Source organism: Octopus bimaculoides, chromosome 2 (assembly GCF_001194135.2).
Source record: "Octopus bimaculoides isolate UCB-OBI-ISO-001 chromosome 2, ASM119413v2, whole genome shotgun sequence".
NCBI classification, from domain to species: domain Eukaryota; kingdom Metazoa; phylum Mollusca; class Cephalopoda; order Octopoda; family Octopodidae; genus Octopus; species Octopus bimaculoides.
Genome location: NC_068982.1, coordinates 186,303,365 through 186,318,105, shown reverse-complemented (window position 1 = coordinate 186,318,105; position 14,741 = coordinate 186,303,365). Strand labels below are relative to the sequence as shown.

Below are 14,741 nucleotides of genomic sequence, written 5' to 3'. Positions count from 1 at the left end.
AACACAATATTTAGGCTGATATACCCTCCAACCTTCATCAGGTGTCTTGGGGAAATTTCAAACCTGGGTTCTCATTCCTAAGGTATTTTTCGATATTATTATTATTCAGCAGGTCACTGCCTGGAATTGAACTCGGAATCTTGGGGTTAGTAACCTGCAGATCGTGTTGTATGGCCAGCTAGAGCCAATGTCTCCTGGGGCTAAATTACAGCAACATTCATCCTAAACCAGGACTGCCATGTTATATTGGCAGATAATCTTTACTCCAAAATACTGTTACTGAATATCTCTCGTCGTAAGATTTTAAAAGTAGTAATTTTCTAAAAGCAACATATTTCAAGAGAAGCCAGTGAGCTTGCAGAACCGTTAGCCCGCCAGGCGAAATGAGTTCAAATTCCGCCGAGATTGACTTTGCCTTTCATCTTTTCAATACCAGTTGTGTACCGGGGGTCAATCTAATCGAATGGCCCCCTGCCCAAAAATTTTGGGCCCTGTGCCTAGAATAGAAAAGAGTCTACAACAATCTTTGCCTTTCATCCTTTCAGGGTCGATAAATTAAGTACCGGTTGCATGCTGGGGTCAATCTAATCGACTGGCCCCTCCCCTAACATTTCAGGCTTTGTACCTAGAGTAGAAAAAAATATATTTCAACAGAAATATGGTTAAAAACAGGTTCACCCCTTAGCATTCAAATGTAATACTTATGCGTTCACATTATCTTGAATTAATCAGGTATCATCTGGTAGTTTTGAAATTTCAATGATGTGATTATTTTTAGATTGATATTGTAGAGTAAGTGTGAGAGGCTGGATCTAGCCAGTCTTAACATGAAACAGGTAGATCCTAAAATCATGAGTTCAATTCCCAGATGAGGCCAGTTTAAATGCTCAAGGGTTAGAAAGAAAAATAACTTGAAATTAATTTTTTTTTCTATAAAATTAAGTTTATTTATATATTAAAATAATCTCAGTGTTACAAAACAAAATTAAAATAACATTCATGTTTTCTTTAAAAAAACAAAATGCTTTACAAATATAATTACATATTTTACACATTGATGGATTCTTGTAGTATTTATGGTAAACCTTGTTCCATTATGTTGGATAATAACGTTTTATCTTTGAATGACCATTGTAAGTCTTGCTCACTCAAACGTAGGGAGATCTGAAATTAAAAATCAAATCCGATTAAAACTTAAAATAATATTTGATTAATTATTTTCTACATCCTGAAACTTCTATACAAGCTTAGCAAAAGATTCCATTGATGAGGTTCCTGTTTTAAACTGACCAAAATTTCACATTAATTTATGTTCCAAATACCAGCTTGATAATGACAAAATTATTTTAATAAATTCTTTGTAATTTAAAAAGTTAATTGAAACATCTGGTATTCATTATTTACAATTGACGGATATTTGTTCTCGTCTTGTTTGTTGTTAACACAATGTTTCAGCTGATATACCCTCCAGCCTTCATCAGGTGTCTTGGGGAAATTTTGAACCCAAGTTCTCATTCCTAAAGTATTTTCTGATATTATTATTATTATTATTATTCAGGTCACTGCCTAGATTCGAACATGGAATCTTGGGGTTAGTAGCCCGCGCTCTTAACCACTACGCCATATGCCCGTGTAAATATTTGGTTGAAAAACCCCTTTGAATAAAAGTCAAAGGCAACCAAAAAGGGAATTTTCAACCCCAACATTTACATGCCACTGTTTACTGCTTTATGTGTATGCTTTGGGAACCATTATTCCAAAACAGAATTAATTCACAATCTTATGTCTTATGAAGTTTATAAACTTCCTATGACATCAGCAACAGACAATTATCAGTGGTGAGAATAAAGTTTCTGAGACGAATAGAGAAATTCAAAGAATTATTTTGGTCTAGAGATAGAACAGCTTTTATGTCTACAAGAGGTGTGGGTTTGTGTTTCACAGGCAGCCCGTGACATTTTCTATCCAAAAAGGTTTTTCAACTGAACAGGTTTTTCAACATGCAATATTTATAGCTTTATGCTTCAAGAGAGACAATTCCAAAAATAAGGATTATTTCAAGATCTCTTGAATGCTTATAAAATTCTTTTCTATTCTAAGCACAAGGCCCGAAATTTTAGGGGAGTTGATTAGATCAACACCAGTATGCAACTGGTACTTAATTTATCAACCCCGAAAGGGCAAAAGGCAAAGTTGACCTCAGAAGAATTTGAACTCAGAACATGGCAGCAGACGAAATACCACTAGGCATTTCACCCAGCTTGCCACCTTAGTTTATAAAATTCTTGACATCAACAACAACAACACACACACAAACAGGTTTCATACTATTCCTATCCTCCAAATTCACTCACAAGGCATTCGTTGGCCTGGTGCAACAGAAAGACACTTGCCCCAAGATGCCATAGTGGGACTTAAGTGGCAACCACAAGGTTGCAAAGCAAGATTCTAAACTACACAGCCCGAGGAAACACATAATGGATATACTTACTTTGGTTTTCCTTAAATCCTTGGCTTTTTTGGTTTGTATGATCCCTTGTGATTCTAACAGACTAGAAATACATACAAATTCTGACTGACCAACAGCAGTGACGTTACATTGGTGACACACCTTTTTGAAAACATCATGAAGCTGAAAGATAAAAAAAAGAAAAATATATAATATACATTAAACAGTATGTACATCATAACATATACACAATGACACTAGTTTTTTTGTTTTTTTTTATTTTAGTTTATATATATCTGAGCAAGTTCTAGACGGAGACTGCATTAAAAACACCTCACTCTGAAAAATGTCAGAGAACCATGAGACACTGGTGTTTTGGCTTAGCTTTACCCCTTCAGTGACAAGCAGCATTGATCATTCAGAGCTAAGTTGGAATTTTTATTTGTATACAAAAAGCAAACAAACAAGACACTGGCCAGGCTTAACACATAACAGCCATGTGTGTGTGTGTGTGTGTGTGTGTGTGTGTGTGTGTGTGTGTGTGTGTGTGTGTGTGTGTGTGTGTGTGTGTGTGTGTGTGTGTGTGTGTGATCATTCACTGTCCATTCCCCATGCTGGCATGGGTTGGACAGTTTGACAGGAGCTGGTAAGTCCACACCAGCCTCTACTGTGTTTTGGCATGGTTTCTACAGTTAAATGCTCTTCCTAATGCCAACCACTTTACAGAGGTAACGGGTGCTCTTTATGTGACGCTAGCACTTTTTATGTGACACCAGCACCAGTGCTTTTTATATGGCAGCACATACATACACACATTTATACATAGAGAGAAGTGGGGGAGGTATAGCTGTAGGGCACATAAAATGCCAGTGCCACCTGACTGGCACCTGTGCTGCCGGCACATAAAAAGCACCATCTAAGTGTGACCAATGCCAGTGCCGCCTGATTGACACCTGTGCCGGTGGAATGTAAAAAGCACCATTCAAGAACGGCTGATACCAGTGCCACCTGAATGGCACAGAAAATGCACTATTCAAGCTTGGATGATGCCAGTGCCACCTGACCGGCACTTGTGCTCCAGGCACATAAAAAGCACCATTCAAGTGTGACCAATGCCAGTGCTGCCTGATTGACACCCATGCTGGTGGCACGTAAAAAGCACCATTCAAGTATGGCTGATGCCAGTGCCACCTGACTGGCTCCTAAGCCAGCGACACATAGAAGCACCCACTACACTCTTGGAGTGGTTATTAGAAAGGGCATCCAGCTGTAGAAACATTGCCAAATCAGACAGAGCCTGGTGCAGTCCCCTAGCTTACCAGTCCTCAATCAAATTGTCCAACACATGCCAGCATGGAAAGTGGATGTTAAATGACGATGATGACAATGAATAATCTGAATGCTAAAGGGTTAAGAAATTTACTTCCTAGCCACATGGTGTTCGGTTCAGTCCCACTCTGTGGCACCTTGAGCAAGTGTCTTTTACAGTCCCAGGTCAATCAAGCCTTCAGTGGATTTGGTAAACAGAAACTGGAAGAATCCTGTTGTGTGTGTCTCACCTTATTTTCAAATCATGTAATAGTTGCAAACAAGTGCCACTGTCATACAATTGGTGGCACTCAAATAGATTTCAGTACTGCAAGGCTACAAGCTGGCAGAATCCTTGCCAGACAAAATGCATAGTGGCAATTTTGTGAATCTTTACATTCAGAGTTCAAATGCTGCTAGGGGTCAACTTCACTTCTCATCCCTCATGTGGTCGATAAAGTAAGTACAACTGAATTCTAAGGTCAACCCAACTGACTTAGCTGCTCCCCAAAAATTGCTGGCCTTGTACCAAAATTTGAAACCAATATTTCAGTATTGTGCAAAAGCATGCCTGGTCATGGGGAAATATTTCCTTGTTTGGAAATAACGGTTGACAACAGGAAGGATATCTGCCTGTAGGGAATCCACCTCAAAATCTGTCCACCCCTTGCAAACATGGAAAAAGCAGACATTAAAACAACAATGATGATGACCACTGCAAGACCAGAACCATCGCTTAATTATACCGATTTACTGGAATAATGCCATAACTCTTGGATAACAAATACCAAAGAACAATAAGATAAACTCTTACGTTTCCAAGTTCCACTTCTTTTGCACCTTTACCATGTTTCACCATTAGAAAAATGGAACATATAGCAATTTTCTGTTGAATTGGAACACTAGTCATCTCTTCTGTAGAATTCACAATCGGTAATCCATAGACTTCAGTCATTATTTTAGAAATGTGGGATATAGTTATTTTCTTAGAACATTCAGTTTTGCCATTGGGGGTCTTGGAACCTGTACAAAAAAAGGATAAATCACAATTGTTGTTATCATATTTTACCAAACCAAGTAAGATTCGGCAATCGTGTTAAAAAACAATATGTGCAGGCCTAGCTGAATGGTTAAGAAGCTTATATTCCAACTAGGAGGTATTCAGTTCAATCCAACTGCACAGCACCTTGGGCAAGTGTTTTCTACTTATAGCTCTGGGCCAACAAGAGCCTTGTGACTAGAACTGGTAGACACAAATTGAAATAATCCTGTCATATACATGCATGTGTGTGTGTGCATGTGTGTACCCATGTCTTGATATTGTAAACAAGCAGCACCGCCTTAGTGTTGCTGTTCATTTCATCTTCTATGAGAAAACACATCTGGGAAGAGGCGAGGGTTGGTGACAGGAATGGTATCCAGCCACAGGAAACCTGTCTAAACTGTTTGACCGAGGCAAGCATGGAAAAGTGGACATTAAAATGATGATGCTGGTCAATCAGAAGCTATATTTGAAGCGATTAGCCCAAGGTACCATACAGTGAGACTAAGCCTGCAACTGAATCATTAAGAAAAATAGTAAAGCCCAAAACAGTCTCGTTAAGTTTTGTCCTACATCAAAATCCTGTCAGAGGGGTCAGCCATTCACACATCAAAGTTCAATAAAGGTAAGTCAAAAAGTGATGCCATTTTGTTTAGGAGAGGTATAATTACCAACATAGGAACATGTATCATACATCAAAATGAAGCTGGTCCTCTGTGGATCACATCCCTACTTTTCAGTATAGTCACCGTCCAGTGACGAGGAAGTGAAAACTGTAGTGAAGAAATGGCTCAAAGAACAGTCAACAGAATTTTATGGGGCAGGGATACATACTCTCATTCGAAGGTGGAATATTCCTATTGAGAGAAACGGTAACTATGTTAAGAAGTAGGGATGTGATCCACAGAGGACCAGCTTCATTTTGATGTATGATACATGTTCCTGTGTTGATAATTATACCTGTCCTACACAAAATGGCATTACTTTTTGACTCACCCTCATAGACATAATATTCGATCAACTGACTATTTTTAGTCTCGGGTCTCAGTAAGATCAATACTTTTATATAATTAAATGGTAAGTCCTACCTGATGACGATATTTGTTGGAATCGGATCTCAGTTTCCATTTGTTCAATGCCTCTTCGGCAAATATCAAGAGCTTTCCTCATATCTCCGGCCATAGAAGCTACTTTACGAGCACAAAACTGTATGGCACTTGGTTCAAACACATAGCCACAATTTAATTTCAACTTCAAAGGGGGAGAAAAAAAGAGGAAAAAAAAAATTGGTCTATCATTTGAAAAAACATTAATATTTGAATATTATTATAATAAAATTAATTTTAACCCTTTCGTTACTGTATTTATTTTGAGATGCTCTGTGTTTCTTTCAATTACTTTGAATATAACAAAGAATTTAGTAAAATAACTTAATTATCATTAAGCTAGTGTTAGGAACATAAATTGTGACAAAGGTTTGGTGGAAGATTTTAATTCAGAACTTATGAAAACAAGACATTTGTACTACAGAGCCAGACTCGGTTTCAGCCAGGTTGGTAACAAAAGAGTTAATCTGGTTATAACTGGCCCAGATATTCTACCAGTTTTTATGTTCAAACCAGCAAGATCCAGCCTCCCACACCTACCCTACAAAGGCATTCTAAAAATAATTACTTCACTGAAATCTCAGATCTACAAGATAAGACCTGATTAATTCAAAACAATCTGAATAAATAATCGTTCCACTTGGCAGAGTAATCTGAATGTTAAACGGTTAGTCTTACTATATCATAAATAAATATTTGAGGAATATAGAAATGTGACTTACCACTTTTAACCGGCCTTCAATAACTTGAACAATTTGATCCTTAGTATATGGAGGAAAATTCATAAGAGTGGGTCTGAGATCTAATCGTGCCTGCAGCCTGGGTAAAATACGGTCTGTCAGATCAAGGGAGTTTGCTACACCTTAAACATTTTAATGATAAAAACAAAATTTTGATTATAGACAAGATTTAAATATAAAATACAAATTAATGCATCAATATTATTATGTTCAATGAAAATTCAATTTGTTGGCAAGTTAAGACAAGGGGAAAAGAGATTCCCCACTTGAAAAACATATGGATAAGCGACAGGAAGAGGATCATCATTTAATGTCCACTTTCCATGCTAGCAGGGGTTGGACGATTTGACTGGGGACTGGCGAAGCGGATGGCTACACCAGACTCCAATCTGATCTGGCAGAGTTTCTACAGCTGGATGCCCTTCCTAACGCCAACCACTCAGAGTGTAGTGGGTGCTTTTTACGTGCCACTGGCACGAGGGCCAGTCCAGCAGTAGTGGCAACGGCCACGCTCAAATGGTGTTTTTTATGTGCCACCTGCACAGGAGTAAAAATATGGAATGCTTCACGAATTTGCGTGTCATCCTTGCGCAGGGGCCATGCTAATCTCCTCTGTATCGTTCCAATTTTAGAATATGTAGCGCCATCTGGATGTAGAACAAGGTCTTAATAGATATTTGTCTAATCCACGCCAGCATGAAAAGAAAAGGAGACAAAACCAAATGAATTTACTCTTTTACTTGTTTCAGTCATTTGACTGTGGCCATGCTGGAGCACCGCCTTTAGTCGAGCAAATCGACCCCAGGACTTATTCTTTGGAAGCCTAGTACTTATTCTATCGGTCTTTTTTGCCGAACCGCAATAAATTCCTTTGTTTTAAATCTTTAAAATAAAAGTTTAATATAACAGCTTTATTGGTATTAAGCCGGTGTTTAAAACATTATTTAACTCTTTAGCATTTAAACTGACCACATCTGGTCCAAATATTCTACTTGTTTTATGTTCAAACTGGCCATATTTGGCCTCTCGCACCTACTCTACAATGTCATTCTAGTAATAAACAATCATAAAACCACAAGTTAATTCACCATTAATTCCAAACATTGTGAATAAATATGCATCACGTTTGACAGAGCAATCAGAGTATTAAAGGGTTAATGTGAAATTTTGATGGAAGCTTTTAATTTAAATCACTTAAAAACAAAAAGTTGATAACATAGAACCAGTGGGATTCTCAAGCAAGTTGGCATCAAAGCTACATAAATTCCTTAAGATAGTTATAATGGTAAACTTTTTTCTTTTTTTTTACTTTTATTTTCTTCATGAACATTAATTTAGAATTGGTGTTTAATGAAATTCTTAACCAATCTAAAAAACAGAGACACCTAAGAGAATACAGCCTGGTATATTAAGAGTAAATTCTTGTGAGAGACCACCCTCTACCACAGCTTATAACTAAGCAGGCATAAACCTATTTGTACAGACATCTCAACATTCAAATCATTGTATACTAAACTGTATCACATGAGTCATTGAAGAAAGGAAGACCTCCTCAAAAGACTCAATTAGAGAATAATAATTATACACAGCTGAGTAACTTTTAAATGAGTTGTAACTGATAGGGGAGATATTGGAGCAGATCAAAAACAGAGAAGAAAAAACGTCAATTATGTGCACAATTAACTTATCGCTTTCTGCACTGCGGGGTCACCACATACTGAATTCTACTCATTGCTCGATAATATCTAAATTTAGAATTGTATTGGATTACCGTTGTTTGAATGCTACATAACAATAAACTTTGACATATGAATCTCTTAACCCTTTCGATACCAACCTGTCTCAGACCAACCCCATAGTCCTAGGATACAAATTGTGTTAACCCTTTCGATACCAATGTGCCTGACACTGCCTTAGTTCTGTGATACCAACTTTTTGCTTTCAAGTGATCTAAAAGCTCCCCATCAGAATTTCTATAAATTTATGCTCCAAATACTAACTTCATAATAAACTGATTTTACTAAATTCTTCATCATTTTCAAAATCAAATGAAACAAATTCTACAGGGTGGAATAATGCAACAATTTTTTTAATGAATCTAATCCTTACCTATTAAAACAAACGATGAGTTTGAAAGGGCTGGCCAACCAAAGAGTTCATATAGTACTTCATGATGTTTGTTGTCCAATTGGTCAATCTCATCCAAAACAAGAACACTGAAACAAAAATATGGTTATTAAAAACAAATTCAATAAAGTTTTGACCATGTTTCCATTCTTCTACAAGTTTAGATAAGTGTCTTTGAAAATAGTCAGTTTTTTCTCTAGCAGGATGCTTTTGCTGTCACTAACCCTCAATTGTTTCCAAGTAAAGAAATTATTTCCCTTTGTTCTTTACAAAAAGAAACTGCTTAATGGCCACCATGCATGGCTATGCAGTTAAGAATCTCACTTCCCAACCACATCGTTTGGGTTCAGTCCCACTGCATGAAACCTTGTGAATGGAAGGTGAAAGCTTGTGTGGAAAAGGAGGCATTGAAACAATGACGGCAACAGGCTTCCTTACAGTTTCCATCAACCAAGATTTCACTCACAAGACACTGATCAGTTCAAGGCTTATAGCCAAAGGCACCCGCTTAAGACATCACATGGCTCAGAAGCAAACTTTTTAATCACACAGCCAAGTCTACTTCTAATTAACTCTCATTTGCAATTAATTAATTAAATGGAATTTTCAAGGATAAATACAGGTACTGAAAATTCCAGGACAAAGAATCCCAAGAGTTGCACATTTATAGAAAGGGGTATAATCTGATGACACAACATGGAGCAACAGAAAAACCTCCCACATTTTACTGACCAGTGATGCATCACTGGGCAGGTGAGAACAGGTACCATTATTTTCTACTCATTTCAGCCATTAGACTGCAGCTATGCACAAGGAATATTTTAGTCAAATGAATCAATCTCAGTATTTTATTTATAAGCCTGGCACTAATTCTATCAGTCTCTTTAGTTGAACTGCTAATTTAAAAGGATGTAAACAAACCAACACCAGTTGTCATGCAGTTGTGGTGAGGTAACAAGCAGAGGTGTGTGTGAGGGGGCCCCACAGAGGCAAAATGGCCGAGTTCCTTTTTAAGCGTTGGGCCTCATGGAGGCAAAGTGGCAGATTTCCTTTCAAGTGTTGGGCCTCAGAGGCAATGACTCAGACCTTTGGCATTGTGTCGTACTTGAGAAGAAGACCCATCAAGCCGAACATAATCGCACTAGTGGCAGATACTGGTGTCATGCCAGTGGCACATAAAAGCACCCATTACACTCTCAGAGTGGTTGGCATTAGGAAGGGCAACCAGCTATAGAAAACCATGCCAAATCAGACTGGAGCCTGGTGCAACCTTCCAGTTTGCCAGCCCTGGTCAAACTGTCCAACCAATGCCAGCATGGACAACGGACATTAAATGATAATATATGATGGTCTTATTTCAGTTTCTGTCTCCCAAATCCAGTCAAGACTTTGGTCAGCCCAAGGCTATAGAAGACACTTGCCCAAGGTGCCACACACTGAGACTGAACCCAGAATCATATGGTTGAGAAGCAGACTTCTTACCACACAGCCACTTCTGAATAATTTAACTGTTATAATTAAGTCACTGTTTGAAATAGGAAAGTCTGATGAAAAGTTTTAGTCTAGATTACTTTAAAACAAAATTTGTATCATAGGACTAGGGGTAGTCCCAAGCAGGCTGGCATCAAAAAAGAGCCTGCAAAAGTCATGGGCTCTGTCCACCCCACCCCCGAGACTTAGCAAGTAGTGAAAGAGAAATAAACACTGGAAGATACTCACATGCTTTTTTTACTGCTTGTTATGATTTTTTGTAAAGATTTCAGTAATTTTGATGTCGATTTAGAATATATCTCTCCAGTCATTTCAGTATAGATTTTCCTATAAACATCCCAAACATCTTGGACAATCATGCAGTTCAAATATACAACTTTGCAGGAATTATTAACCTAGAGAAAATGGTAAATTTAGTTAGAAGTGTTAAAACATTACACACACACACACACAAGTTTCTTTCAGTTTCCATGTAACAAATTCTTTTACGAGGTTTTAGTCAGTCTGAGGTTTTAGGAGACACTTACCCAAAGTGCTATGCAATGGGATTGAATCCAAAACCATGTGGTTGGAAAGCAAACCTAACCATACAGCCACACTTGCCCCTAAAAGAAAGTTGCAGAACATAGTTTTGATCTCGAGACCTCTGGCTAACAGGCCCAGAAGACTTGAACTGCAATGTATTCATGTATATAGAAATAATCATTTCAAATTTTTGCCACAAGGGCAGCTTGTGGGAGGACATTAAGTCGCTTACATCGACCCCCAGTGTAAAACCGGTACTTATTTAATCGACCACGAAAGGATGAAATGCAAAGTCGACCTCAGCAGAATTTGAACTCAGAGCATAAAGACAGGCAAAATAATTCTAAGCATTTCACCCGGCGTGCTAACGATTCTGCCAGCTTGCCAACTTATGTATATATAAATAATGATAGAGAAGTCAAAAGGCGAAAGTATATAGATATATATTCGTTGCCAGTGCCCCTGGACTGGCTCTTGTGCGGGTGGCACATGAAATGCACCATTTTGAGCGTGGCCGTTGCCAGTACCGCCTGACTGGCCTTCGTGTGGGTGACACGTAAAAAGCACCCACTACACTCTCTGAGTGGTTGGCGTTAGGAAGGGCATCCAGCTGTAGAAACTCTGCCAAATCAGATTGGAGCCTGGTGTAGTCATCTGGTTTCACCAGTCCTCAGTCAAATCGTCCAACCCATGCTAGCATGGAAAGCGGAAGTTAAACGATGATGATGATGATGTCATACTGATAAGAAAAAAATCTAAATTTCGCTGAAGATGTGACTGAACACTGCTTAGGAAAATCTAGACTTTTTATGTCTGAATGTAACAAGGAAAAGATACCTCCATCTTTTATCACTTGTTTCTGTCGTCATTAATATTTCACTGTATGTTGCCAAGAACTTACTCCTACATGTGTGTGTATATATATGTGTGTGTATATATATGTGTGTATATATATATATCATATACGAAAGAGTAACATTAATTGTCATCGAAAATAAAATACAGGTCGGCTTTGCCTTTTATCCATTCCAGGTTGATAAAATAAATACCTGTCGAGCATTGGGGTCGATGTAATCAACTTACATCCACTCCTGAAATTACTGGCCTTGTGCCAAAATTTGAAACCAATAAGAAACATTTTCAAATTACAAACAATTTGATAGAATTCTGTAGTTAAAATCCTGTCTTACAGTTCCTTATAGATTGGTATTTAAAACTCGTTGCTCTTAAAAAAGTAGGCAAAGCATTTAAATAAACGTTAGCTATGAGGTAATGAAACATGAGAGTTTCTACTTTTAAGAAAGTCAATTTGACAAATTAGCGAGAGGTATTTTATACTGAACAAACTACAACAGACTCAAAATAGGATTTCAAGCCAAGGGAACTTACAAGATGCTTCATCAAAGATCGCTAGAACACTAAAAATTCCTGAGGCAACAACTTAAAATATATAACAGTAAAAACATGATTAAATTAGTAATACATGACTTACTTTTAAATGTTTTATTATTTCTGTAAGAACGACGGTCTTCCCTGTTCCTGGAGCACCTGATATATACATACTACTGCCAGTTCTTGAAGAAATGTGCTTAGAGAGAAATGCATTAATTTTTGATTGTTCTTCCTCACGACAGATCACTTTTGCTGGATGGGCCGTGTGTAATAACTGCTTTGTTTTAGAATAGTTTTCACTCACTGTCAATAAAATAAAATTTTTAAAAATCATTCACAATCTTTTGATTCCAGAGAATAAATGATCGCAAAAACATTTCAATGGGTTTACATGTTAAGCACACAAACTATCACCATATTTCTTTATAACACGATTTTATATTTGACTTTTTTAACTGAAAAAACCTGGGCACAACTTATACAAGGCAGAGGCTGACAACAAGTTAAAATACAAAGGGAAAAAAATTTGTGCCAAGATTCAACACTAAATAAGGATTGCAATTTACACACAAATTAATATTCTTTTATTTGTTTCAGTCATTTGACTGCGGTCATGCTGGAGCACTGCCTTTAGTTGAACAAATCGACTGCAAGACTTGTTCTTTGTAAGCCTAGTACTTATTCTATTGGTCTCTTTTGCCAAAATGCTAAGTTACGGGGATGTAAACACACCAATATCGGTTGTCAAGCAATGTTGGGGGGACAAACACAGACACACAAACATGTATTTATATATATATACATATATTATATATATGATGGTCTTCTTTCAGTTTCCGTCAACCAAATCCACTCACATGGCTTTGGTCGGTTTGAGGCTACAGTAGATGACATTTGCCCAAGGTGCCACACAGTGGGAATGGACCCAGAACCATGTGGTTGGTAAGCAAGCTACTTACCACACAGACACTCCTGCACCTATGTATTATTTGCAATGTGATGACTATGAAGGAGGATTAAGGTACAAATATGACATACCTTGGTCTCTAAGTCGAGCAATCTTGAGACCTGGCCATTGCTGGACCATGAGGGGAAATGCTGGAAAACAGAAATTGACCCCACGGGAGAGTCTATGTAATGTCTTACCATCTCATTCCATGTATATGTAAAATGTCTCCTCAAAGTTAGAGGGGAAAAAGTCAGGAAATGCAACAACGAATTACACCCCCTAGCAATGTTTTAACAGTTTCGTGTGATATAAACAAATGAGGCAGATTTTAAAATTACGATGGATCATGGACAAATGGATTTCAGGTCTAATCTGCATGAATGCAGGTATGTATGTGTGCCAATAACAAGTTCCCTTACTTGAAGAAAATAAATTCTTTAAAAGTCAAAGAATTAAATAACTCTTTCGTGTATTAAATAAACATGCAGCCACACAAACATACACCGGTTCACTCAACTGATTTATACTAGCAATAAATGTGCCCAAACAAGAATTTAATATCAAATGGTGCAAAGAACAAACTTACGAACCTATTTTGGGTGATTTAGCAGGAATCTTAGAATGTGGGGTTTCATCACCCCAGATATTTCTTTTGATTGGAGATAAACAGGGTCTTGCAGGGTTTACTGGAGATATTTTGGGCTTTGGGGGAGAATATAAATTCTCATCAGAGACCTTAGGCGTTTTCACTTTATCGGATTTATTCATAGGTGGGATAACCTTGTTAGCTGATTTATCTGAATGTCCAGGTATGGACTCCAATGATGCATGACTTTGAGTTACTGAAGATACAGAATCTGGAAAAAAAAAGACTTTCTTCAAATAACTGATTCTTGAAACAAGGGAAAAAATAAGGTAATTAATCACAATTACAGAAATTATTCAAATTATTAAAAATTAACAAAAAAATTCAGCCACAATAAAATTATTTTTTGTATTTTCTCCTGCAAATCTGAAGTCATTGCTTTAGCTCCTGATGTCGTCGTCGTCGCCGTTTAACGTCCACTTTCCATGCTAGCATGGGTTGGACCATTTGACTGAGGACTGGTGAAACCAGATGGCTACACCAGGCTCCAATCTGATTTGGCAGAGTTTCTACAGCTGGATGCCCTTCCTAACGACAACCACTCAGAGAGTGTAGTGGATGCTTTTACGTGTCACCCGCACGAAGGCCAGTCAGGCGGCACAGGCAACGGTCACGCTCAAAATGGTGCATTTCATGTGCCACCCACACAAGAGCCAGTCCAGGGGCACTGGCAACGATCCCGCTCGAAAGATTACATGTGTCGCCCGCACATGAGCCAGTCCAGGGGCACTGGCAACGATCTCGCTCGAAAATCCTACGACGACCCCGCACAAGAGCCAGTCCAGGGGCACTGGCAACAATCTCACTCGAAACATTTCATGTGTCACCCGCACAAAAACCAATCCAGGGGCACTGGCAACGATCTCGCTCGAAAAAACCTTGTGTCACCCGCACAAGAGCCAGTCCAGCGGCACTGGTAATGATTTCAATTGAAAATCCCACGTAGGCCAGCCAGGTAGCACTGGC

The 14,741-nt window shown here is 38.1% G+C and overlaps 1 protein-coding gene and 1 pseudogene across 1 annotated transcript in view; both read right to left on the bottom strand.

The window, feature by feature from the left end:
• Window positions 1-933: 933 nt before the first annotated feature.
• LOC106873289 (cell division control protein 6 homolog) overlaps window positions 934-14,741 on the bottom strand; it is a 19,703-nt gene continuing 5,895 nt past the window's right edge. Inside the window, exons 3-11 of the mRNA XM_014920596.2 lie at window positions 13,720-13,986; window positions 12,281-12,483; window positions 10,492-10,658; window positions 8,755-8,861; window positions 6,628-6,767; window positions 5,888-6,050; window positions 4,572-4,780; window positions 2,492-2,632; window positions 934-1,164 (exon numbers count right to left, since the gene is read on the bottom strand). Of these exons, the coding sequence (XP_014776082.1) occupies window positions 1,075-1,164; window positions 2,492-2,632; window positions 4,572-4,780; window positions 5,888-6,050; window positions 6,628-6,767; window positions 8,755-8,861; window positions 10,492-10,658; window positions 12,281-12,483; window positions 13,720-13,986 (1,487 nt within the window). The 3' untranslated portion in view covers window positions 934-1,074. The remainder of the gene's footprint in view (window positions 1,165-2,491; window positions 2,633-4,571; window positions 4,781-5,887; window positions 6,051-6,627; window positions 6,768-8,754; window positions 8,862-10,491; window positions 10,659-12,280; window positions 12,484-13,719; window positions 13,987-14,741) is intronic.
• LOC128247155 (U6 spliceosomal RNA) lies at window positions 7,195-7,292 on the bottom strand (annotated as a pseudogene).